Below are 27863 nucleotides of genomic sequence, written 5' to 3'. Positions count from 1 at the left end.
GGCTGCAACGTCACCATCAGTGTAAAAAGCTGTTCAGTTTTTACTCAATAACATAGAATACTATATAAAAGCGTACAATATGCATTATGAGAAATCTTTAGGGTATGTTTGCCAGAAGCGGAAGTGAGTCCCGGAAGCAATAGAACACAAGCTACACGTTTCATCTATGCCTCTCTTCTAGATACGATCAATAAGGCGCGACTCGAACAAAGGCATACATCACACTCACACACAGCATATACAATGGCGTGCACTCTGCAGGTTTGAGCAGAGAGAGCATGTCGCTGTTGGGGAAATCCATACACTAGACCTAGTGTCTTATTAACGTTCGGCAGCCTGCGTGATATATATATATATATATATATCTGTATAAACGCACAGACATATCCATCCAACACCCTACTTACTCGGAGGAAGAGATCGCGCACACGAGCACAGCAAGATCAAAGCTTCTGCATTGTGTTGGGCCTCGCTCCACGCAGCAGCTAGGATATACACACACACATTCTATCTACATATAAGGCTTTGATCTTCTGTACTGAAATATTTGATCTGCTTAAAGGGGGGCTCTATGAAATATTCACTTGATGCTGTGAGCCTGTTCAGACTAGGGGGTTCAGAATGCTGCAGGGACCGACTTTATACAAGCTCTTCTCATTCCTAGGACCTAATTTGTCATTGAAATACCTGACCGACGTGCTCATTTTAATCTAGATCATAGAGTGTAAAAAAAACTAACTAATATGGGTAGCTGTATAACAGGGCAAATTATTTTTATGAATAACAGCAAGTAATCCGCGGATTCCCCATTTATTCGGAATAATGAAATCGGCAATTTTCTGGTTGGTGAATTACAAATTGCAGCGCCCTACTGCACCTGTTTGTTTCGTTCTTTATCTGGGTGGAGTGGGAGACTAATCTAGCAAACCAAAATAACTTATTTTCGGTCTCCAGATTACTTCTGACTTCATCCCAACTTTGTGATATTTTAGTTTGTTCGAAATAGGCAAGGCACGTGTTCGGTGTACATTCTTCCAAATAGGCCATGTGCTGTGCAGTGGAACTCGAGATAAGACAAAATAGTTTAATATTTACACGCTATAAAGACTAGAACTCATGTGAGGTCTATATTTCTGCCCTCTCGTTCATAAAATACATACATTATGCACATTGTGAACTCGACATGTGTCCTTGAAATGCTGCGTATTGTATGTGGTCAATATATATAAAGTATGTCTGCATTCGTGAAAGAGACTCAGCAACATATCTATATAACCGTAAGGAGAGAGAAGAGATAAAACGTAATGTTTTGTCTCTTCTCTGTCCTTACGGTTATAGTTTTCCCTTCATTGTATTTTGGTATGATTCTTTTTACGTTACCACGTCATTAATAAACACCGTATGTATGATCTTTGATGTCTTTTATCATCTCATTTATGAAAATAAAATAATTAACTCGCAAATGATTTGACCAAAATGACTTCCTCCAGCCTTCGTAAATCCCGCTCCCCAGCTTCAAAATGAAACCAAACTATTGTTTGAATGCGAACATTAATGAGAAGGAAAGTCATTTTAACAAAGTTGAAAATATATATATTTCCTGCCTGTCGAAGAGAAAAGACTGAAACATTAAGTGTTTGGGAAAATATCGCTCTTTGATGTGACAGCGCAGAGTCATTAAAACGCTACAAATCCCCACACACGCTTTTGCTTATGTTAAAAATTATCAGAAAAAGCACGCCATTATATGAAATTCGAGGTACATCTGACAATGCCCAGTTGCAACAGTTATTGAATTGGGAGAGAGGGTGTGTTTTGCAATTACATCCGAACAAATAGCTAAACTATTCATGAAAAACATTAATTCAGCTATGAAATTACAAATTAAAACGCGAAAATAACGAGTGCAATTTCTTCCAATAAAAGATCCTGGCTCGCAGGAGGGGGGGGGGGTGAACCAAGGCCAACATGCTAAAGGGATGGTACCCACTAATACAGATTTGGCCTTCAAATTTCCTGAATGTTGCCTTGACTGCGCATGTGTCTGGGAGTCTCTTCCCTCAGAAACTGTTGCAAACCTCATCCTTCCCTTCCAGACCCTCTTCCCCTAGCTCCTCTCTGCACCTCTGCACCGTTGTTACCCCGTCTCTCGCTAACAGGCTTGTTTTGTTTACGCCTGGGCCAAGAGCAGAATTGGATCAATGAAAGCAGACCTAGCACGCGGCCAACAACAAGCCCATTGCCCCATCGTTCCAACGCAGCAGCGCGCACAGAACCCCCGGTGACATCACAAAGACACCCCCGCCCCCTCCCCGCCACCCCCCCCCCCCCCCCCCCCCCCCACCCCGCGAATTAGCCACATTCCCTCATATCAGGGTTCCACGCCTGCTTTTTCCTGGCTCAGAAAATCATGTATCATTATTTTTTACCACCCTTTGCCACGGATCATTAGTTAAGACATTTTAGCCAATAAGGGATCACTTACCCAACGCTTCCTCTCTGTCTCCCTCTCTCTTTCCATTCCTCCTTTCTTCCCTCTGTCTCATCCGCTGATGCTTTGTCGAGCTCCACAAACACAGGGCGAAGAGGAAAACACATCCCCCCAAAAGGCGCAGCGGAGCAAGGCACAGTGCACTGGCTTCTAAGGGCAGCGGAGATTAGGGAAGAAAAAAATGTATACCCAAAAGGTATTTACAACTGCTTGCTCCCGTGCTCTGTGATTCTCCTAAGAAAAGGGATTGCCTTTTGCCCCTAGGGGTGGAAAAGGGGGAGGCGGGCGTGAGGTGTAGCCATTCATTGATCCCAAAATGCCTCGGAGCAGCACGGGAAGAGGAAAAAACAAAAGGAATCTATATTTTATGGGGCGGGCGAGAGAAAAATGACAAACTAAATTTAAAAAAGGAGGTGGGATAAACCTCTATCACTGGCACTGGTCGGACTGTTAAAGAAAGAGAGCACAGTGAAATAGTCATAAGCGAAACCAACAATAAAAAGTTCACGTTCACGGATGGTGTCCACATGACTTCCTGTGGCCAATCCTACTTGTGATTCAGTCGTAAACTTTTATTGCTCAGCTGTAAATTTCCTGCAAACAACTCGGAATGCGCTGCATCTCTGTGGCGTGTGCAGACCTGATCCTCTCCCTCCGCCATATTTAGAACCGACTATTAGGGACTTCTTTTTTTGGCCCCCGCCCTGCAGTGTGTCCCCACCCCGAAAGAAAAAAAAAACAAGAGCTTTCTGCCTGTGACTGCATTTAGGGCGGAGGACTGAAAACCTTATTGCATAGCGTTAAAGTCAACGCACGGATGATCTTAAGAGTGCGTATTGTACCTTATTTCATTATAAGTCTTTATGGCCACTAGTATTTGTTGGGGCTTTTGGTGCAAACGAGAGGATCGACGTTTTGCTCTTATTACACAAACTCTTAACTAAAGTGATGGATTTATAATGGCACATGTTCGGAGAAAATACTTATTTCAGTATCAAAAATATTAGCTGTTTACCATACAACATAAATGTAAATACGAACACTGCCTCTGAAATTAAACAAAGTTAAACTGTTTTTTTAACGTAAAGCTAACGTGTCACCTTCTCCTTGCTTGGTTTACAATGCCATTTCAGGTCCAGCTAGGTTCAAAATAGAGGTCACTTCGTCTGAAATATTCGAAATTAAAACCATTTTCAAGTTTAGGCCCTTGAATGGTTTATGTAGGTATTGAGCTGACTACCGATGAAAAAACATAGTTAAAACAGGTTATCGACGAGGACATTCCATGTTTTTGAATACTCTTCCATAGTTTATATTGGCCGTTCTCCTGTCTGGAGAGGGTTTCTGGTTTTGACTGCAGTGGTTTAGGATGATATTCGTTTAAAAAAGTGCCGACCTTCATCCTTTTGGGTGTGCCCATTTTCATCACTTTTATTGACAAATGTGATATTTACTTGGCTTAACGATTGTTGTAAATATGGGAGAAGAGACACGTGGCAAATACACAATATAACTTACGGAAGGGTAAGAGAAAACATTGTATGGAATGAGGTATGAGTGCAGCATGTTGCTGCGGGTAAAACAAGATACACACCACAGGTTAGGCTAAAACCATCTCAGGTGCCATTACAAGTGGTCGGCTTCCGTTATAACTTTTTGCTGAACTGTTGCTGCTCCCTGGAATCAAAGATAAGGAGTCTACTTTAATTATTAGACTCCCATCTCAAATAACTTCACATTCTCAGTGCTTTGCAATTCGCGAAGTTGCTTCTTTATGCACCTATACTATATGAATCATCAAAAAAGTATTTACTTTTCCAAACGGTCGGAGACCCCATGAGCGGGTCACGCCGACAGCAGCTGATTGCACAGAAATGTAACTCCAAGCCATGTTCACTAAAATTTCCACAAACAAGCTGGTCAACAGATGTCCTTTCAGAATTACCTTCTCAATATTTTCCAGACATGACAATATATTCTCACTTGCCGCACAGTTTATCAGCATTTATTGCTTTATCTTCATTTCATTTGGCATTGTCTCCGTTCAGTGTAACCATCTCGTTTTATTTTCTGCTTTTGCTTTCGTTTTATTATGTTAATTACTAATATATTTTGATTGCTTTACCTTATTGCATATCTTTCCCCATCATTATTTGTATTCGTTTTTCACCCTTACTGTATTTTTTTGCACGTTTTTTCATGTAGCATTTATTATCTGTTCTCATCTTATCTTTCCACATAACCCTTGTTTTGGTTCTTCCAAGTTCCTTCTTTTCTTTAGTGTGGTCTCTATTTTATGATAGTTATTTTTCATACTAACGAATCTGGCGGAGCTAGTCCTTCCCACGAGACACGCACACTGGGTGGGAGGTTTTACATCTTTCATAGGTACAAATAATGCCCTTAATATCCTTATGCCCCGCAATTATATTTAAAATAGGTATTAAAACTTACAAGCATAAGACGAATGCATAGAGAAAAGGTTCTCCCGTTTGTAAGGTGTCACCGAAAGGAATTTTCGTATCCATTTTTTTTCCAAGTCCCCCCCCCCTCCCTCTCTCTCTCTATGTATATATATATATATATATATATATATATATATATATATATAGTACTGCATTAGAATAACATTTAGATTAGTAATTACTTCAACATTTTTTTATTTATTCATTAATTGCCGTTTTATCTGTCTTCGAAATCTTGGCAAGTGGTATGATATCGCCTAAAGAATAATATTCAGATGTTCAGTTAAAATTCCACTTTTATAAATAGTCCGCTTTTTGGTGTGTACGCAGTGACTCCTATAGAGACACAGAAGATTATTTTCGGCATATCACTCTAAATAGAATGGTGCCTTTGTAAAAACTGAAATTCCTTGTTAAAAAATAGTTGTTCTCCGGAGTAGCTTGTGGCGTGTTAGATGTTGCTATTTTGACCAATTTTGCCTTTTGGATATTAATGCAAACATTGGCGTGGTAGCTGTTATAATCGAACAGGATGCTTGAGGATTCTGGTGACTTAAACGGCGTTTTACATTGATGTGATCAGCAAATAAAGAAAAACGTCGAAAGAAAAAATAATGTCTTATGAGGCTTGTCAATGGTACTTACTCAAAGCGAGATACCGGTTTCAATATTTGAGGGCAGACGAGGTGGGGTTCTTATCTCAAACATTACTCTTTTCTTCCATTTCATGGCAGCTCTCGGTTTGACTTTTTGCAGTATTCGAGTCACATAATGTGCTTAATTCGTTAAGAAATAAAGAATAGTTCTATCCCCTCAAACTAGTCCCATACCTATCCATTGCTTTTTGTGAAAAGGATTAACAACTAGGCGTGATTTATTTTCTTGGTAATAGTTGGCTCATAATTCTGGGTTTGCTTCTGTATATAGCAAGGTATGTGCCTGTTCTCATGGATCTATCTATATTTATGTTTCTCTAGTAAAGTTTGTGAACCTTATTGTCACTTTCTCTGTACACTGGGTGTGTGCCTGCCATCCTGTGTCTTTAGCTGTTTCTTAACGTGTCTGTCTCGCTGTCTTATTTGCGTTTGTCTAGTCTCTTTGCTTATCCACTTGTTTGTTTGACTGCCTGTTAGCTAGCTGCCTATCATCCAGTGTTTCCCTAAACAAGTGTATCATCCTGACTGTCTCTTGGTGGTCTGCCTGTCTATTTTTCTAGCTACGTTTCTCAACTTTTCTTGTCTGTTATCTGCCTCTGTGTGACTTTGTTATTGTAGACTGTGCGTTTGTGAACAACATTGTCTATATAGGGAGCTATATATCAATGTGTCTGCTATTCTATGGAATTGAAGGGCACATCAAAAACTATCAAGAGTTGTTTTCATACTTTTGACTCATCTATCTATCTATCGATCTATCTATCTATCTACATAAGTATGTTATTCCACACACGAGGAGTACATGTTGCTGTCCATTTATGCACTGTCTGGATACAGTATTACATTTGATGGCGTTTCGGCAGAGTTCATTAATTGTATTCAAACTAATAGTTTTGTAATGAAGTACAAGTTCCTCAGATAATCCTAATGGTTCCTAATAGTTTTTTGTGGTGTAGAGAATTTCCTCAGAGCCCAAGTTGGGTGTGTTTATTTACCAACGCTGACTCACTGAAATTACTTATTATAGTGGTAACTTTCTTTATTACTTAAAACGTTCAAGAAAGTTATTGAGGGAAGCAGTTTGCTAAATATAACGTTGGCATAGATGTCGATATTGCAGAATTTCGGTGGTTACTCAAGGGTCCCCCTCAAAATGGACATACATGGATGACCAGATCAGTCACCCGAATGGCAGTTATTCATTTTGGAAGTCTAAAAATGTGTAAATATAGATAGATACTAGATACAATGCGTGTGCATATATATATATATATATATATATATATATATATATATATATATACACACATACACACATACGAGCATGCACACATATTGAGAGAGTTAATACGTAGGGCACTAATTGCAAACACCCGAGCCATTACTACTTTACAAAGCCCCTCAGATGTATATATATGAGGCTGGATTCCCGGATATTTTTCTGTGGCTAGATGTTCTTTACCACGATCCTAATGCCTGATTTTCTAAGATGAACTCATCCGCACACATTTGTCCCATAGCTGGGATGTGTGTTGGCTAAAGAGCAGTTCTTTTGGTGAAAGGTGTAACTTTATTGGCCTTTGATCGTACATCATCTGCAGTGCTGTTCTGTATCATTCAAATGTGACTTGAAATTAATCCTCGGCACTGTATACAGCATAAACAAGCTTCAACCATTGTGAATGTTCCTGTAGCTGGAATCAAGGGCCACGCCAGGTTTTCCCTAAAAGGCCGGGTGTGTTCAGCCACTGGAAATACATTTTAGCCTTTTAGCTCCCAAAGTGAGGAACGAGATGGTGCCTTCAGTGGTCTTTTGCTAAACGTTTTAACTTTGAAGTTATACACAGTAATGATCAAGAATGAATTTTGAAGTGCAGCGGCCATGTCATTTAGTTAAGTGCTGTGAGAAAAGGTTCCCTCTTCCAAAAGGCCGATATACGACGCTGTCCATTTCTCCCCCAAAAGGTAGGCAAACACCAAGGTTCACACGAGGAAGGGAAGGGGCCCGCCCGCCTTACCAGGTTCGCATCTCCTCGCACAAGTATTAAAAGCAAAGTAAACCCAGGCTTTGTGAGAGGAAACCGCACGTCGTTTAATCCACATCCTCTCTACACCAAATCCACCCCTAAACCGTGTTCGCAAACATGCCAGATGAAAAGAAAACAACCTTGGTTTATCTTCAGAAGAGAATTAATCGCCGATTTCCCCTTGTGTGTCTGAAAACATAGTGCTTTCTTGGGGATAGGGGTTGTTGTGCAAAACTGTGCTGAGTTTTCTTCAGAAGGCTGACCCGCCTTCCAAAACACACACAAATCATATTTGGTGAATTTACTTCAATTTCCAAGACACACAATCTGATAAGAGCAGAAGCGTGGTTTGGGGTCCAGGCATTGCTTCCATCACATGTATGTCCCTGAAAGTTGGCCATTTCTGTCTGAAATGGTTGCATGTTTTAAGACTTTGAACGCTATCGCACTCTTGCATACATGCATCAGGTACATTGTACATTTACCAACCATAAAATGTGTAATTTTTTCATGACGCCTTGTATCCCTTACAGAATGAAAGCACTTTCACTAGTAGAGCTGGTTGAATGTCTGACTCTTCAAAGGCCCAAACTACTGACAGTGGGATTCACCAGGGTTCCACTTGGCGGATGGATACTTGTAAGAGGTCTCCCCTTCAGATTACTGGGGAATGTTTTGTCTTTCTGTTTAAATGAAGTCTATATAGCCAGTCCGGTTACCTTTGCACTGAGTCTCAAGCTGACTGGAGCTAATGACGAGAAGTAGGTTAGGTCGGAGTTATTTTCTCATTCATGAAGATCGGCCACGAACTATTTTTGATTTTGTTATCGACCATCGACTGTGCTTTGACAGCGCCCCCTCCATCCCTCTCTTTCCTTCAATCCACTTCAGTTCATTTTACTCCTGTCTTAGAACAGTATACGTGTCTATACATCGTCTGTCTTATCCCTCTCACAACAGAAACAACGAGGACGAAATTAGATAATTTTAAAACTGTTTTATTATCATTAATATTATTTACTTAAAGTCTCACGTATACAATACAAACCGGCTGTCTCTAGAACCTAGTCCTCGAGGACAGCTGTTACATTCATTCATAGTTTGAACACGCAGAACTATGCTGTTACAGAAATAAAAAATAAACTCGAAATAAAGGCTCGTTTTGCCTTTATTTTCAGCACATTGCTTTAAACAGTTATGGTCAAGACAAATATATAACTATACATTCAGTGCAATTTAGTCCTACACTACTTATAAGCACGATAAAAAGTAACAACATGTGCGTTCAACTAGGCAGTTTTCAGTTGTTGGGAATCTGTTTAAGGATGAAACATATGTAAAGCTGCAGCAAACTACAACACGACTGCATTTCGCATTCATCCCAAAGCAAAACTTCTTCAATAGGTAGTTATGAAGTACAAGGTAAGGTACACGTTTATTTTCTTGTCTCTGTATTGGCTACTTCGTAGCTTGCATTTGGTAACACTGCTACTAGTTAAACACGCAGGACAAGTACATTATTGCATTATGTAAGTGCCCATTGGTTGCTACAGATTCAGAAGCAGGTTACCTGGTAGGTAGTACAAGAACAACTCTTGAGGGTTCGCACATCAACAGTAAACAAAAAAACAAAGAGAATGCCTACGTGGACAGCGCATACCACAGAGAATCACACCCGCAAATTCACCGGGCTTGTTTTGTTCTCTCAGAGAGACATTGTTCATTAATGTGACAGTTGATGTTGGCTCCTTCTCTGTTATCTTCCCTGTTTTGTCAAGTTATAGTCGAAAACGTGCGAGTTTCATTGTAACACTAAAAGTTATACTAACTGGATGCACGTACATACATAGGTGCGACAGACACAAGACGTTAGAATGTGTATGTATATATGGGAGAAGGGGAGTCTCGATGGATAGATAGATAGATAGATAGATAGATAGATAGATAGATAGATAGATAGATCTGTCCCCTTCTCCCATTCAATCAATACTGTTAGCATGAAGCAGCTGTTGGCCTCCTTCTTCTCTCGCTCACCTGCGGAAGAAGTGAAAGAGGTGCAACAGAATCAAAACACTGATTTGTACTTGTTTTCAATTCCTAAACATCATGTGCAACTTGGCATAGCACTTGTATTGTCTTTGTTTTCTCTCTTCTGCTGGCCTATCACTGTTGATATCGCATGAACCAATATTTCCATCTGACCCACAAATAAGCAGGCTCCTTTAATGCAGCGTAAGTCCCGGGAAACTTCATAAAAAGGATTCGACTCCCAGGATAGGTAGTTTCTTATGACTAATTATCCGTCCTTTGACATTTAAATGAACACAAAGAAGGAAGTCGTGGGCATGTCTCTATTTTCATTTGTCTGATGCAGTGGATGGGCCAAAAATGAAGCCACAGCAAAACAAATTTCAAAATAAAGTAGGAAATGGAGCAAGAAACAACCAGTAACACACACATAAACATACAAGACTATTCCTTTGAGTCCTCCTTCTCCTCCTCCTGATCCTTCTCTTCCTCCTCGTTCGTCTCTTCCTCGGTCTTCTCCTCGTCCCTGGCTCCCGGCAGCTTGTCCTTGTTGTTCTCCTTTTTCCACTTCATCCTCCGGTTCTGGAACCAGATCTTGACCTGCCTCTCCGTGAGTCCCAGTGCGTGGGAGACCTCGATGCGGCGCTTCCGTGTCAAGTACGGGTTGAACAGGAACTCCTTCTCCAGCTCCAGGGTCTGGTACCGGCTGTAGGTCTGTCGGCCACTGCGCCTTCCGGGAGCTGCGGGGGGACAAGAGAAACAACAGCAGTTTTTTTTTAATTTAAGTTGTTAAGTTGCTGATTACCCTTTCTCAGCCTTCTTTTACTACAGGGTCCCCCTTCCTCTTCCCAGCCGTGCTCCACGACAAGTGCCCTTATAAAACTAAACAGCTTCCTTTACTGCCACACTAATCAACTTTTACCATCTTGCCCCTCCGTGCCTTTCATCCCTGTGGATGGAGTCGTTTGGCTCCCAGATCATTCCCTTCTGGCCTCTTTTCTCGGGCACGTTTTATTGTGGTTTGTGCCTTCCCTAACCTTTCAAAAACAAAACAAAACTAGTTGAGAGAGCAAATCGAGAGGTCTCCGTGTTACGGGAAGTCTCTCACAGAGGGAAAATAAGTCCGGCGTGCAAGTGTTTCTCGTGCTAACCACGGTATGCTTTTTAAAGAATGGCCTGAACATACCTGTTTCACGTCCTAGAAAACGGGCCTCGGAAATGTAGTTCTTCAGACACTTGCTATATAGACGAATGCATAAATCATGCCCAAACTTGCAGAGCATCACAAATCTGCAATTCAAAGCTTCTGTTGTGTGGAATGGCTGTGCCTTCTCGGGGTTTAAAGGAAATGTCTGTCCTGACAACATTAAGACTAGAGTTTGCAGTCAGTCCCACAAAGACACTGAACTAGATAGAGACTGTCTTGGTAAAAAATATGCGCTGGATGATTATGTGCGTTAAAACTGCAGAAGCAAGAGGAGCCTGCCCATTCAACATTGCCTCGTTTTCTGTCCACAAATCACTCTGAGTGTTTGGGACAGAGGCCGCGGAAGCTCTGTGCAAAGTTTCTCTGGTTAGTGCCTTGTAAAACGCGTTTGCAAGCCCGCGACCGGTTAGTGTAAATCACTCCAGCCCTGGCCCACTCGCGGGAAACACCTAGATCTACCTACATTTCTCTATCACAGGGAGTCCCCCCTCTGCCGCGTTTACAAAAGCAACAACAACACAGCATGCATCGCAACCAGCAATTTCCAAACAACCTCATGGGAGCTGTATCGAGTTTCTCTCCTCGAGGCAGAGTCATAAAAATAACTCCAACTTTATGGCAGGGAGGGCCACACGAAAAAAAAACTTTTAACTGAAATCACCTACATTAACTTTCTTCTGAGAAGGGGAAGGGGTCGCTCCAGGTTTTGTGGAACCCACAGAGAGGCATTTGATTCTGCTCTGAGTCCCAATCTATTAGTTTACTTTTTTCAAATTTAAAGCGGAAAGGATGGGTACAGCATGCAGTATCAACAGAACAACAACAAGCAAGCAAGTGACATCACAATAATCCGTGCATATTTACGTATCCTAACCGTGTGGTCTCATCCACGGGAACATGAGGCTGGGAGACGAGGTTTGATTTAAGTGGCTCTGTCCGTCGCTAGTGTTACTGTTGGAGGACGATTTACAGTCAGGGTACTGAACCACGCTCCCCTCTTGCTGGCCACCATAAAGGGACTGCCGCGGAAGTGCCTCGTAGCCATAGAACTTGGAAGCGTCCCCGTGGCAGGTCAGGGCGCAGGGGTTCTGCTGATAGCCCGTGTTGGAGATGCCCGAGGTGGTCCCGTGATGGAAGAAGTCCTGCACGTGGTGGGACGGATGCTGGAAGCCCGGGCCCCCCGTGCCCGGGCCGTACACCAAGGCATGGCTCCTGCTAACACCTTGGGGGAAGCGGCAGTCGTAGTACGTGGGTTCCAGGGACTCGCCGCCTTTGTACTTGGAGAAGAGCGGATTCACAAAGTAGGAGCTCATGGCTGCAGCATGGACAGTGCGACCTGCCTGTCTCGCGCTCTCCGTCCCCCTCCCAAACCGAAAGAGCAACTGGGCAGGGAGAAAAGCCAGGAAAATGATGAACAAAACACCCAGACGCTTTTAATTCGAGAAGCCCAGTGGTTTCTGCCCCCGGCTGTTCTCTAAAGTCCTTCAGTGTTGGTTTGTCTGTAACACGGCAGGATGTGAGCAGCCCCTCTTCACAGATGGATCATGGTGGCCGAGAGTGCAGGGCTCTTTAAAAAATTCTCAGTGCTGCCTCTTGGCTGCGCTTGTATCAGTCGGTAGGTAGAGCTGTGCTTCAGTTTCCCTTTTACTGCTCCTTGCCTGAGCACCACAGGCAAATTCCTCAAAATCCCGGCGGTGAGGCGCCTTCACACGCTATTGGCGCTGCCTGCCAATAACCCTGCAGCAGGACGAAGCAGTGAGAGAAATGACAAGGGGCTTTGGGGTGGGGGGTGAGGGGTTTGAAGGAAGGGGACGTAGGAAACCAACCACCAGGACAAAAAAAAAAACATAAATGAATGAGGGTGGGTTATGAAAGGTGCGCATTAATATCTTTAAGGTGCTTTTTTTCTGCTCGCTCGCTCGCTCTCTCTCCTATCCAGCCTCTTCACTGCTCGGAGAGGGATACATGCGCTGTGAGGTCAGCTTAGGTAACCTCGACAGGTATGAAAATGAAACCTTCCTATGGGGTCGTGATACACAAATTATTGATTGATATCGGCCATTAAGAGCCCCTCCCACCTTCCCGTCGGTATTTATTTATTTCGGAGAATAATGCACAATCAACAGAAGTCGTGACGTCACGTCCCCTTCACACACTCCCTCTCCCCCGCCTCTCTTTTACACCACCCTCTGTAACATGCAGCATGCGTAGCCTTTAGCTGTAAGTGTGCTTTATTTTAAATGGAGAAAACACGTTTAATGTCTAAATAAACAATAACACAGACAAATATAACAGTGTTAAAGGGGTAGAGCGAATCAGGAGGAGGCACTTGTTCAGTAAAGGAAACTTTACATCCCGAGTCACTGTGGATAAGTCTTTTTTTTACCAGAGAGACCAATGTGTTTTCAGTGTCCATATAGGGGTATTATTTAAGTCATTCTCTGATGACTGTTGGCTCCTTAGGGAGTGGTTGACTTTGAGATTCACAGCAAAGCATGCATATGTTCAATAAAACGGACTTGTTTTTATTCTGCACCAGCTGGGGAAAAGTGAGGCGCAAAGCAAAACAAACAAAAGCAAGAAAAACAGTCGCTTGTTGCAAAACAACCTTATTTCCATCTGTCGCTGTAGCAAATACTGCACAGGGCACATACTTAGTACTTTGTGGTTTAGTAGCTCCATGCTGACAATCATTCAGCTGCTCCATTCAAAAGGCTTCCTTTTTATGACTGTACTAAAAAACTCCCATAAAATTCAACCAGCTCCAAGTCTTCCTTCGGAAACAGGAAAGCACGGAACAATAAATATACTGCTCGCTTTATGTTTAGTTTATAACAACCTACATCCCCATTTTATCCTGAATGCGTACATTTGAGATTGGGGAAAGAACATACGTTGGATAGCAGAGTTTTTTTTTCACTCGCGTGTTCTTCCGATTCACTGTGCGCCTACGACCACAAATGCCTTCTATGCTTCTATGCTTGAAAGAAAAAAAAACAGCAACATGCATGCAACAGTAATTCAGCTTTTTGAGCTCAAGTGTGTACACTTTGCTACCTTTTTTAATGGATGGCTTCGGTTTACAAATATCAGAACAAGGCGAGGAAGATTTTTCTCCCCAGTGGTTTCCATAGAAAGATAATATTGCCACATACATAGGTGCATTGTATTATCAGTTCTATGTACCTGACTTCATACCTATTCACACACGCTTGTTTCTAGCATCTTACGTGTGTGTGTATAATTTTCATGAAAGGATAGCTTCACATGCAGAATGTAAGCTTGAAATGTGAAATTATTGCATTATCTCTACACGAAAAGGGTCCACTTCAGGAATTCGGAAAATACATTTATATTTCGAGATTAGTTTAACGTTCTTCAATTTGTGTACTGTGCTGCGTTGGTTTAAATTTTGGAACCTATGTGTGTGAGCAATATATTCGACTGAAATTGATTTAATCTTCTTGAGATTGTTTGCAGGGGTTTGTTTCCATAGAGCGAGTAGTTTCCACTGTGCTGTTTCTTGAAGTATAACCGCCTTGCCTACTACTTCCACATTCCAGTTTTAAACCAATCCCTGATAATACCTATCGATTTTCTTTTGTACATTTCTGTTTTGTAGCTATTTTTAATTAGTCATCCTATTGCTAAATGCCACTGGAACTTTCTTTCAATTTCATTATGTGGGGTGTGTGTGTGTGTAGTTTAACGATGCAACGGAGAATAAAAATGCAATGTTTTTAATTTCTCCTCGCAATCGGGCATACAAAATCTGTGACTATATATATATTCCATTTATCTCCGTGACCTACCAGGTAGGTGTTTAATGAGTGTGGTAACACAATACCGTTGTATGAATATTGTCCGGCGTAAATATTGTCTAACGTTGCTCTACACATTATTTCTCTTTTAAAAAATATTTATGTACACTAAATTCTAAATTACAAGCTGTACTCTCTTTCTACATGTTGGTGTATATGACGTGTGTACATATGTGTGTGTGTATTATATTTTCTTAAAGTATGCATATATTGAGGTGGGCACAGTGCTTCCATTAGATGCTCACATCAGACAATTTCGCTTGGATTTGCATCTTTATTAAACATGTAAATATACTTAATCTTTCTCACAAGTGTACCCATCCTTCTATCGACACACACACACACGCGCGCGCGCGCTACGCATGCCCCTTTGTGTGATTAGCTCTTTTTTGGCCTACATTCCCCACTTGTGCTTCCGAACTCCTCCCGCAAACGTTTCTCCTAAACTAACAAGCCTTCACCTTAAAGTATTTTAAAGTACATGGAGGCCGAGTTCTATTGCAAAGCACATAACCATATTATGGTTTCCCCTCCACTCAATTTCAATAGAAGAGATTACATTACGTTTTCTGAGCCAATATTGTTTACTTTTCACTACTTCTTTTAGATTCTCATACACACGGAAACGTACTCTTAATAGATGCAAGATGCTGTAAATATGCGTTATGAGTTCCGTTTGGAAATCCATGGGAAGGCCTGTAGGTGTAATCGACTTCTGTGCAAATTAATGGGCAACCCTGCTTGTAACATTGAACAACAGCGCCATCTTGCGTCTCTTTTTTGCCCAGCACCTTGAGCCTACAATATATTTTCTGACAAAACAGGAGTGGATTGAAACTAAACATACATTTTCATAAAAATAAAATATTACAATATAAACACGGTGTTTTGGTTTCTTTTTTTTTTTTTTTTACAAAATGTTATGTTACGTTTTTTTAACCGATTGTCAAATGTTTTATCTTCTGTTTGCGGTGACTGCCATTGCTAAATTGTGTTAACCGTCCGACATCCATTGCTGCGCTTCATTAAATAATGCAATTCAATGTATGCTTTATGTATTACTTTAAACTGACAGATATGCGATATTAATTATGCAGTATTTTTTTCTGCTTACCTGCCCCTGTTTATCTATCTTATGTGACAATTAAATATTTGATGCGTTCATATTAATGACTTTGACTATTAATGTGTGTGCGTGAAATAATATTTAGTGTAGAGATATTAATGCATGCCATGGTGTCGAATAATTTCAAAACAGTGAACATCTGTTTAACATCTTCTACAAATGATGCACATTTATTCATTCTGTGGCAACCAGACAAAAAAAAACATGCACAGAAACAGACTACGATGAAATGTAGTGAAACAAGGATGCCATTGGATTGATCCAAGGTCTATATAAATATTGTCGGTTTACTGTAAATAGTCACCGATCTCTGTGAAACGGTACATTTTGCTAATGTTGAAATTTAAATATTTGTGTGTGTACTTTATCAGAATTTCTACGGAAAACGCCGAACGTGCTTTTTAAAAAAAATGGTTTTATTGTTGTTTTGAAAATGTTGGCAAGCATAACTCCTAATTTCGCATGTCTCACCCCACTCTTAGTTTAGGCCGTTTTTTTTGTCGAGAATTTAGTTTTGCTACTGTTTATAGTGCTAGACGAAACATTCCAAAAATCCAGTTTCAAAGGGAAGCGCCTCCGCTTTATTTAAACCATAAAACAATTAACGCCAGACGTCTAGCCATCCCGGGAGCCCTGTTTTTTGTTCTTGCCTTTTAGGACAACAGCAGTGGGACAAACAGAGCTGTAAAAGGCAGCATTTTTGTTGCGGAAGTGCACCTCCGGACTGCTTTCAGTCCGGCAGGAATCCATCCTGTTCGCTGTTTTGTGACGGGCAATAAAAGGCAGTCTTCCTGAAGCAATTTAAAGAAGAAAAAAAAAGAAAAGTACGCTGACAAAAGGCTTAAACGCACTCCTGTAACGAAATATTTAACTATTTTCCATACAAACATGTAGGTGGCTTATTGACACTTTCCCGACGGATAAACGTGGCTTCGTTTTCTGTGTCTTGGTATGACTTGCTTGATTTGTTTTTATGTCTGCTTGCTTCCCCTTTCTTTGAAAGAGGGTCCCATCTCTTCATGGGACACTTCACTGATTAATCTATTGTCCGGGCCCTGCCAAACAACCGTCCGTCCCTCTGGGCCACACCACTACTTCCTTCCACCACTCAGCCCTGGTAAAGACAGGCCTCTGCGTGGAATACAGTGTTTACACAATGCGCGAACCTTCTTTTACATCCACGCAGCAACAACATGTGAAGAAAAAAACCGGAAACAGCTATAGCAAAGCCGCAATTCGTATGTAGCAGTGTCAACCCAAGACACATCACAAATATTACCAAATGTAGGTAAACTTTGCCTTAGGTCGAGTAGTTTTTCCATGCGGCGATGAAGGGCATCTAATGCTTGTTACCCCAGGGCAGGGAATCATCTGTTTGTCGATTAAGACAAGTACCTGCTTCTTCTGTGCGCGTCTTTCATGTCGAAGCAGTTTTACCGTCTGTCTGTGGCGTTTAATGCACCTGTTTTAGTAAGTGAGTGATGTACTGAATGTGGCTGTATATACCTCACAGGCCGCCCCTACGATTGAATGCTGTAACACCCAATATTTGATATTTCTAAATACATATACACACACACACCTCTCACCCATATATTTAGTTGGTTAGGCCATTACAGGACGCACTCCGCTGTAAATAGCACTTGGTCACACACATTTATGCACTCGGTTCGTGTGCACTTAAATGCATTAATCAAAACTTCAAGCGCACATAGTACGTGCACAGAATTATGTATCGAAAAATATATTTGTCTTTGTGCTCATGCTGTAATTACAGCTCGCCACAACCTTCTCTCCCTCACACACGTTATAACTCGCACTGTCACAAAGCCTGTCTCTAGCCGCGCCGCCCTGTCACTGCACACTCCAAGATATAAATAAAGATAGGCATTATATCCTGAGGCTGCTGCACACTATACATCGCTTGCTTTAGGGAACCTTTTAAAAGCTGCCCATTTGCTAAGGGCAATATCCATTTGAGAATTAAATGCAGAGAGCTTTGGAGGCCAGCGCAAAGTTTAATCATGTCCAGATTCGCATTTCAGCGTGCAGGGGGCGTCAAACCTCCTGCTCCAGGCCGTGTGTTTATCATTAGCAAAATTGAATATCGCTGAAACCCATTTCATTAAACGCACGACCTGATGTAAACCTTTGTACCGGGGACCTCGGTGAGACTGTGGTTTAAAACCTTCTCCATCTAATGACGAGTACACATGGTTAGAGTGTACAGGCTGGAATGGAGCCACACTACACACGTTGCCCGCCATGTTGAATTGCGAGAGCCCACGTGAGCTACTAGGCTTATTTTTCAACAATCAGTGCGTGGGCTTTCCACAAAAAAACTGACATCGCAGACACAACCAGATGTCAAAGTGAAGGGTATTTGCCATGTAACTAGCTCACATTAATGAACACACAAAACAGACATACTCCACAGAGACACACGAGCACCTAAACACAATCGCACAACAAATAGACACGCAAATACTAGGAGATGCACGCATACACAACACACACACAGGGCAGCTTTAATTTGCTCTAATGTATTAAGTGGTTGGCATTAATTGCTGTCACATAGCGTAGAATAAGCGATGTATATGCCTCTTCTAACCAGGAGAGACCAAAACGTCAAAACCCAGAAGTAGCTCTTATGGAAGGGAAGAAATGATGTTGCTGTTTTCCTCCTTCCTATCAGAGATACACAGCATAGCTGTTGGTACAAACACAGAATAAGATGCATTTATACTTCCAGGTATACTCTGTTTCGATTCTGTTTCGTACTCTTGCTATTCGTTAGATATATTTATTTATTGTTAGATAATTGATAGAAACAGTGTACGAGGATTACGTGTACGTTGCATTGTCCATTGCCAAGGGATCTTAATAATGAATCATGCACAAGTGGCAAGGTGATCAGAGCCTTCGTGCCATTCTGAGACCCTTCTACCACATTGCATTCTCAGCAAATCATACAAAATGTTTTTTTCCTGCTCATTTTCGCAGAATTGCGTGTCTTATTTTCTCCAATCTCCTACCATATCGAAGGATCTGATTAGCAGTTTTGTTGCCTGAATCAACAGCCAAAGAAAATGGCTTAATTTAAATAAAGAGACTCCAATCATTGTTTCAGTGGTGTTAGCTATATTTACATATTTTCTACAAGCAAAACAGAATAACAATACAAGTAGGGTTTTCTTCTGACAAAACTTAAACAAACAAGTATTTACACGAGAACATATTTCATGGACAACAATTTCCCAAATCAACAGACACGGCCCTACTTTAATACAAAATAACCAATCACAATCTGTAAAATAAAAAAACACTGTCGCAGTATAAGTTACAAAATAAAATAAAATACTACAAAACAAATACAAACCAACAATTCAAGTACTTGTATTCTGAGGGAAATAGACGAAAACATCGTTTTTATTCATTTATTTGCTTTTCTAGAAAAGCATGTGCTCCAAAATACTGATGTGTTTAAACTAATCTAAACACGAATCCTTTACATTCAAAGTCAAAAAAACGTTTTTGTCTTATCCAGAGTGGTTAACTTTAACAGTTCTTTTCTGTTCTCTTCATTGATATGCACACCGTTTATTAAGTTTGTTTTTCTTTGAACTTTTTCAAGGTTGTTCTTTGTCGTTTTTTTCTTTGTTCATCTTTTTCATCTTCATCCTCCTATTCTGGAACCAGATTTTGACTTGGCGCTCCGTGAGGTTGAGGACCCTGGCAACTTCATAGCGCCGGTCTCGGGTCAGGTACATGTTAAATAAAAATTCTTTCTCCAGTTCCAGAGTCTGATATTTTGTGTAGGGGCATCTTTTCTTCCTGGTGGACCGTGCGTGGATCCAATTCGCCACCGGGTTGTCTAAGCAAATGAAAAAAAAAGAAGAATTGAAACAACGTGAACATGTAGTCTTACTTCGGATACGCACAACTGACATGCACATGTGTAGAAGCTGTTCTGAACCTGGCACTCTGGTCTGTTTAAGCAATCATTTCTAAACTTTAGAATACTTGTTACAAAAGTTATTTCCCCCCCCTATTTTCTTGCTTTTACCACATTGCATGCTACTGTTATTAACACCGAGTTGGCGGTTTATGTTTAGGGCCAGTAGGAGTAACTTAAGGACATAGTCATAAAAAGTCAAATATATCCATGTATACTGGGCCCATAAACGCTTTTTACAACCGCAACCCTTCGGCAGGGCGTGTATCGAGACTAAGCTTCCGAATTTCTTCTCCCCCCCCACTGACGGAACAATTTAACTGCACTTTGAGCTTCTTGTGTTCCTGTTACCTCTCTCTCCACCAGTGGTAACTACTTTAAGAGGTATGAGCGTCTACTTTCCTTTTTGGTATTTGTGTATGAATTTGCGCCTGAGCTTCTTCCTTCGACAGAGCTCTGCATGCACCCCATGGTTCACTCCCCATAGTGGATTCGAGACGTGTACTCTCTGTGTATCCTGGGAAGCAAGGGCTTGAGGTGTGTCATTGTGCTCTTTTGCTCACTGTTATCTTTTGTCTTAAATCCCGCACTAATGCCTAGAAGCATATGTTAAGTAATATTGGCTGGTAGTCCAAATAGAACGTATCATGGGTTCCAAGTTACAGAGGGCCAGTTGGCATGTCTTTTCCTCACATATATGTGTGGTCATGGTGTGTCTGGGGTTTTATCCCCACCACCTTGTGTTTATGTGCGTGGACGTGCACAGAAAGATAACTGTAGCCTAATGTGTGTGTTTAGGTGACTACACAAAGATAGATATCCATGCAGTTGTGTGTGCACTGGTATATTCTCCTGTGTATGTCTGTTTAGATTTACATCCTGTGTTGTTTTTTGTGACCCTGATTACACAAGATATTTACAACTTAGACGTAGCCTGCATTTTCACACACACAACGATCTGTATCAAGTGTAGCAAGTAGTGCTCAGGTTTAAGAGCAAATGAGGCATTTTTAGGGCACTGCGTGCACCGCTGGAATCTAGTCATATGCAAGGTTACCTGGCCACTGACCTATGTTTGCTTGAGTGCTCAGTGACCTGTGTGCTGTTGCGAAATTAAACTAGCACTTGTTTGGGAAACACAATGGGCATGTGCTGTGCTGCACCCTCTCACCTCTGCCAACCTCTCTCTGCTTGCCTTTACACCGAAGTATCACCTTCTAACTCCCTTTAGCATCACGCCTCCCTGTGTAACTATAAGGTGCATGAGACGTCCCTGAGTGCTGGCGTTGCACCTGGCAGCTGTACCGTGCCACCGCCCTAGCCGAGACCTCCCTTGCAGAGGAAGTGCCGGGAGCTCTGGACTCCAGAACGTGCCTCTTCAAGGGTAAGACCCAGTGTCATGGCTGACATGGTGGCCCCCTTCCTCTTTAATACCCCGCTATGTTTCTAGCGCAGCCCCTGCCGGTGGGTGAGCCCATGTGTAGCCAGCCACCCCAAAAGGTGGCCTTACAGCTGTCCCCATGGAGGACGAGCGTTCACTTCCTAAAGCACAGCATTGGAAGCCTCTGGAGACAGCCCTCTGCCCATCTTTTCTAAGCTCTCTTAACCCTCCTTCCACATGGAGCCACAGCCTGCAGTATATTCTTGGAAAGTGTGCCCACTCTGGCCGCCTCGGACATGCATGAAACGCAACACACATAGCGCTGGAAGCTCTTGGACACAAAGCGTTCGAGGGAGCTTTCCCCAGCACAATAAAACCAAACCTGCACGCACATTTTAGCCTCCAAGATGCCTTCACCCTACCTAGTAGCTTTTTCCCTGATCTGATCTTGCATCTTCTGTTTTTACAGCCTCTCTGCAGGAACAGTGGCTTTCGGAGAAGCCCTATAAAGGGCTCCTTAACAGCCCAAGGTAGTTACATTTTATGGAGGACACTTCAAGGCACGTCTATAATTCTCCCTCCATCCACCCACCACTCCCACTCCCGGTTGTAAACAGCAATAAGTGCAAACTTACTCGGGTCCAGTTCCGCCTTGTCGTCTTTGTGCTTGCTGGAGCCCAGGGCTTCGGATTCCGGGGAGGGGATGATCTGCGGGGTCCTGTCGCGGAAGTCGCCGGGGGAGCCGTACATGTAATCCGGGTAGCTGCGGGGGTCGCCAGGGCCGCAGTCGCCCCTCCTGCCGGGGAAGGAGTCGGGCTTGAGCCCGTAATGCCTGCTGGTGGCCGCGAAGCCCGGGAAGGACACGGCCCCGGAGAGCGGCTCCAGCCAGGAGCGCACGTACCTCGCGTCGGTGCCAATGTGCGGCTGGTGGTGGCTGTAAGGGTGGTACACCACCGAGGACTGCGAGTGCACGGGAGCCCAGGAGGTGGTGAAGACAGTGGGTTTGGGGGCAAAGCTGCAGGATGGGAAATCTGCACAGTCCGGGACCAGCCCTGACGGTCTGGCGGCTGCAGGGTGAGCCCCAGTGGCTGGGAACCTGGAAGCCAGCAGCTCGTCCCCCTCATGGCCGATCAGGGAGTCCACATAGTAGTTGCTGATAGGACCCGAAGCCGACATTGTGTCCCCCCTCTTTTACATTCATAAGATTATTGTATGAAGTGAATGTGTACTTTTTATCTGCTCATAGAACAATCAGGGCAGGTAATTATTTTTTCAGCATTTCCCTGCTGCCTATTGGATCTCGCCTCCCACGTGATAGTATTTACCCAAAAAAAATACAGTGTGTATCAATGCGCAGGTTCTTTTTTCGCCCCCTCCCCTCTACTCCTTTAATAGAGCTAGGCTGAACCGGCTTGCATAACTCTGATGGAATTACCGTGGAATATTAGTCGTGGGAGCTGCTGGAAATTATGAGAGGCAGCTAGGGTGGCTTTGTCGCGGGTCTGGCTGCCCCATGGGGATGAAAAAGGCAGTGTATGGGAGAAAATCTAGGGGAAATAAGGGAGTTATGGGACGTGCAGGCAGCAAGAAGAGGGGACTACTTCTTCGCGTCATTCATCTCTGTCTGCCATTGCCTGTGCAGTTTTTTTCCTTCTGTGTGTTCATCCCTGGATACATTTGGCTTCAAATGCACAAAATATATTTCTGATTTAAATGGGAAATAATTGTTATTTCCAATTATTGCGTTTTCTTCATTTTTTCCCCGTGATGTTGTGTTTCTTTAGTTTTTTTTGTGGCGATTGCAGTCAGTTGCCCACCCCTTCAGTTTTTAAAGTAAGTTGGAAGGTGGCCCTATTGATCTAGTCATACAAACACGTGTGCGTGTAGTTGTATGTTGACGCAGAGGTACACGGACACACTCCAGAAGTTGTGCATGCATACTAATTATAGCACACTGAAGAAATACCCCCTCCCCTCCCAAAGAGCGCCGAGCCGAAAGGCAGCTCTCGCAGTCGGCAAGCGGCCGTGGGATGTTTTTATGTCCTTCAATAAATTTTTTACGAGGACCATTCGATTGTCCATAAACATGTCTTTCAGGAAACAAAAATGGAAGACCAGGGGATCCCTTGAAAAAGCTCACTTTTGGAGATGGGTCACTTCCGTCCGGTCCCTCAAAAGGGTGTTTGTCGTTGTTTCTTTTCTCGTGCCATTGTGTACGTCTTAAAGTAAAGTATGGGCCTTCGACCAGTGTATTTTATAGTTGAAATAATACTTACAAAAATCTTCTTTTGGCACTAGAGTGTGTTAAAACTGGAGAGGAAGCAGCAAATGGCACTTAAAATGAGGTTTCGAGAGAATATCTGAAAAAATAAATTCCTTGTCTTCTCTTTATTAGAAATGGATGGTGGAACCACATTATTTTGTTTTAGGTTTTATGTAGCGCGAACTCGACCCGAAGGTATTGTAGCGCTTTACATGAGCACCAGTTACATTACACAAGGACACAATCATTTTTTGTTTTTTAGACATTCATCTCGTCTCGCGTTTTTTTTTATGTAGACAGACTTGTGTTGTGGCAGCTGGAAAGGATACGAGTGTCTTACCCTGCCTTTGAATCACTCCTGAGTTCAGAATGAAGGTTGAGTTGGGCAAACGAGGATAAATGATGCACAGCAGAGCACTCAGCACGGGGCGGCTCCTGAAGGCTCGCTCACACCCTTCTACCTGGGGGACATCTGTGACCCAAGCCAAGCACGCCATGACATTATGGTACACACATCCTGCTCTGGGAGACTATATTTCAATAGAACATATACATAACTCCGTGCTGCGTTTGAGAAATGCGTTTTTAGTTTAAAAACAAACCTGCCAGTAGTGCCACCACTGGGAACCATTGAACACTACTACCCCTGCCTACTTCAGCCCCTAACACCTAGCACTTCTACTATGGATGTGAGGTTTTGAAAGTGCCCTTTTCTTTTGGGTGACTTGTTCTGCCAGATACTTCTCCCTGTCTCAAATCAGTTCATTTTTCGGCGCATTGTCCTACCTCTACGCAAGCAAGTTAGAAAGAGGAGAGTTTATTTCTCACGGTGCAGCCTCCCATTGGCCAGCATAAACAAGTCGTTTGCTCACAGCTCAGCAATCGTTTTAAAATCTGTTCCTTCTTACTCAGTCAGGTCAGCCTCCCAGCGTGGCTCTAGTGCTCACGTTCGTCTCTGTGACGATGGAGTCGGTAAGGTACAGTGCTGGGAGACCCCCTCACCGATAAAAGGTGCCTAAGGATTCTTGAGGCAGCCCCCGCCACACCGCTGGTCCTCTGCAAGCAGGCGGATGAAACCTGTATGTGTGCAGCCCGGGCCGCGGTGTGGGTGTGTGTCCCTGTCCAAATATGCCACATACATTCAAGCATGGCTTTGCATTCTAAGGGCGGTCTCTTCACAACACTCGTGAGAAGCCGCAGCAGGGCATCGACTGAGCACACGTGCAAACCCCCTGACAGTGGCACAATGCACCAATTCAAAATATTTTCGAGCACATTCCTAAAAGGCCTTCATAATATTTCTTGATGACAAAGTATCATTGATTTCGACTCCGTTTCAACAGCCGCGTTAATGATAAAGAAAAAAACAACACAACGCCAGCTTTTCAGTGCATGTCTTTCTAAATCTTCAAGTACAACTTCAATGTACTTTTGGTTTATTGCCCGCCCCCTCAGCCTCCCTTCAAAATTATCTTTCCCACACAACCACAAGCCAAACAACAAACACTGGTGGCAGTGAAACAAATATTAGGATTTGTGGGCAGGACAAAGCAAATCATAGCAAACGCGACCAGAATCGAAGACCAAAACAAGACAATTTTGTATTATGTGCAGAATGATTCCTTCAACAGTTTTCCAGCTAATTATATACTATTCAGTACCTACGAGCAGAGATAGAAGTGCGTAATGATTCTTTCAACAGTTTTTCAGCAAAATTTACCATTCAGTACCTACGAGCAGAGATAGAAGTGCGTAATGATTCTTTCAACAGTTTTTCAGCTAAATTTACTATTCAGTACCTACGAGCAGAGATAGAATGACGTACTTGTAAAGCGGAAACCTGTTTTTCTGACTGCACACTGTATGCACAGCGTTTACAAACAACGCGCGGGACAGTGCCTTGTGCAGGAATGTATAATAATATCTGAAATGCTGGAGGGAGCACAATGGGAGCAGGACATTATTCTCTTCATTACTTGACAAGAAAACTAATGTTGCGTGCCTTATGAAAGAATACACATCCCCACTCTTGGAAAATCTCATGCAAGCTAGCAATGCTGACAGAGCGCGCAGCTTTTGAATGAAACACCCCCTGGTCCATTCCAGGGCCCTGAATGCCATCTCCACCCTCACTCAGTGACTTGCAATACTCACAGCTCAACCTCTCGACTCCAGCACAGAGCCACTGACGTAAACAAATAAAAGCAATGCACACAGCAATCCTGCCGCTGCAGCTAGGTGAATATTGCAGAAGTCTTACTTGTAACTCTTAGGTTATGCCACCCATAGTTTCTTTCCTCTTGGGCTGTAGATCCGAATTTGTGCGTGGTCGTCAGATTTATGCATCAAACTGTCATTCCCCAAATTGGAAAATAAACGCCTTTACTGGGAGCAGAGGCGCACCGCCACACTGCCTACTCACTGCTGAAAGCATCCACTGGACTCTCAAGTAAAAAAGAAATCAATCACTTCAAATAAAAGAAGGCTGCAGGCATCCAAGGTGTAGGGAAGGGCTCCTGAAACCTCTACTTCATTCCCTCTGGTATCAAAATAAAAAACGCATCCGTCCATACTCAGGAAAAAATCCCAGTGTAAGTTCAAGCCTGGAGGGAGGGCAGACTCTACCCTCCTCCTGAAAGGAACGACAGAGGAGCGGCTCTCCTTGAGGAGCAGCATGGACGAAGGTAGAATGTGATATCCCTTTAAGTGGAATTTCAGCATCCTGCCTCATAGGCGACCTGAGAGGAGGGAAGTACAGGTTGATTGCCCACAGGCTGAAAGGCCTAGGCTCTTGCAGACACAAACGCGCCACCCTTGACAGCACAATGCCTCGTGGAGAAAAATAACTACCGATAGTATGAACGATTCTCTTCCACCCTTCAATAAACTCCTTCAAGTTCGGAGAAATATCGCCTTATCCTATTTTTCATCCCCCTGCTTCAAATCAGCAAGGCCCCTGCTCCAAAATTTCCAGACGCTGCCTAGAGGGGCGAATTTCTTTTAGCAAAATTGAGGTCGCTTATCGACAGCCCACAAAAAGGTTTTCTGGATTGTTATTTTAGTTCTAGCTCCCCCTTTACATTCTTCATCGTTTAATCTTTACTGTGTTCTGTCAACCCCCTCCCCTCCCCCCGGTATCTTATTTCTTCTATGTTTGTCTTTTATGTTTCTTTCCTTTCTAGTTGGCTATTTAATTTCCTTGCGGGTTAGTAGCATGTTTGCTTCTCCTTACAATTCCTTTTCTTTCTCAAACTGTTCATTCGGTTTTACAAAGAGACACACACACAATTTATGATGGATTGTCAAGAGCCTAAAAAGGAGGAACATGTCCCATTTGTTACAAGCAGAGCTTGAACTTGCCGGACCACTGTAACTATCGTATTTTCCTTTTTGTGCCCAACTTGATATATTTCCAAAAATAAACAAGAGCACATAGTGTACCACAATTGAGACATTTTCACACAAAGACCTCCTTGCTCTTCAGCTCTCCTATTTTCTTTCAGTTCTCTGACGGGAAGACTTTTTTTTTTTTAAATGTAAGAATAGATTGCACCTATCAATAGTGTAATGTGCTGTGTACAAAGATCCACTCCTCCAAAATTAGGCTTTCTCCTTTCTCGGCCCCTCCAAAAATGAGGCAGATTTCTTGAGATCTCAGTTTGAAGTCTAACGGTTAAATAAAAAAGAACCAGCAGCTCTTAGAAGAAGAGAAAAGAGAATATGGCAGCTTCGCAATGGCAGTGGACTGAGTATGAACGCGCTTTATGGGTTCCGTGCTTCCTGTGGGGTTACGTGGCATGGCGATGCCATTGTACCTATTAGTATTTCTGTCTCAAAAAAGTTTTCAGACAAAACGTGTTGGAATTGCAGCCTGATTTTTAGTGTCGGAAGTGTTCGGTGTAGTTAACATTCCAAAGTGTCATTAAAGCAGTCACGATTTCCTCAAGTCTCTCCCAAGTGCCCCAAATTTCCTTTCATTGTAGGCTGAGTGGGCCTGATTGCCAGCAAAGCTCTATGAGAGTCTGTGTGTGTCTTTGTAATGTGTGTCGTCTTGTGTGTAGCTGGAAAAAATGTCTTTATTGCAGACAATCCGTGCAGCAGACAACCCGCGTCCCTGCAGTCCTTGTACGGGGATGTCCTGAAAGAAGACACGTGAGGCTGCAGCGGTGTCTACGGGTATGCCTATTTCTGCTTTTTCCTTTCTCCCTGGCACGCATGCCTGCACGCAGAACACGCTAGTATAGGGGGCCATTCGTATCCACGTGCATGCAGTCACATGTTCATGCTTAGAGCAACGTCTCTGCAAAACACGGCTGCGTGTGTGCTTAGAAACAGATATACATGGATAGATAGAGACGTCAACAGACTGTGCGTGTGTGTTAGGGGACACCTAGATACAAATGTTTTTTTTCGAAGCATGAATAATACGTTTTCTTGTAGCTC

At 42.8% G+C, this 27863-nt stretch overlaps 3 protein-coding genes and 1 long non-coding RNA gene across 14 annotated transcripts in view; 1 reads left to right on the top strand and 3 right to left on the bottom strand.

Moving 5' to 3' along the window:
* Positions 1-27863, top strand: part of LOC144829232 (uncharacterized) — an 814902-nt gene that overhangs the window by 201065 nt on the left and 585974 nt on the right. The gene's annotated exons all lie outside the window — the stretch shown is intronic.
* Positions 1-27863, bottom strand: part of LOC144829219 (uncharacterized) — a 464862-nt gene that overhangs the window by 432445 nt on the left and 4554 nt on the right. For 2 of the 3 annotated variants that reach the window (XR_013610609.1, XR_013610608.1), the window contains exon 1: positions 2486-3069. The exons of the other annotated variant lie outside the window; for it this stretch is intronic. The gene's annotated coding sequence lies outside the window, so the exon portion shown is untranslated. Of the gene's footprint in view, positions 1-2485; positions 3070-27863 lie in introns of those variants that run through there. 3 annotated transcript variants of the gene reach the window in all.
* HOXC8 (homeobox C8) lies at positions 9350-12322 on the bottom strand. Its single transcript, XM_078688081.1, has 2 exons — positions 11749-12322; positions 9350-10407 (listed from the first exon to the last, which is right to left on the bottom strand). The coding sequence occupies exons 1-2, from the start codon at positions 12185-12187 to the stop codon at positions 10112-10114; spliced, it is 735 nt and encodes a 244-aa protein (XP_078544207.1). The 5' UTR covers positions 12188-12322; the 3' UTR covers positions 9350-10111.
* HOXC9 (homeobox C9) lies at positions 18957-22425 on the bottom strand. Its single transcript, XM_078658874.1, has 2 exons — positions 21793-22425; positions 18957-19695 (listed from the first exon to the last, which is right to left on the bottom strand). The coding sequence occupies exons 1-2, from the start codon at positions 22331-22333 to the stop codon at positions 19451-19453; spliced, it is 786 nt and encodes a 261-aa protein (XP_078515000.1). The 5' UTR covers positions 22334-22425; the 3' UTR covers positions 18957-19450.

The sequence above is a fragment of the Lissotriton helveticus genome, chromosome 1_1, assembly GCF_964261635.1.
Source record: "Lissotriton helveticus chromosome 1_1, aLisHel1.1, whole genome shotgun sequence".
Taxonomy (NCBI): Eukaryota; Metazoa; Chordata; class Amphibia; order Caudata; family Salamandridae; genus Lissotriton; species Lissotriton helveticus.
Note: the sequence above shows the minus strand (reverse complement) of the source record. Positions and strands in the feature narration are given on the sequence as shown.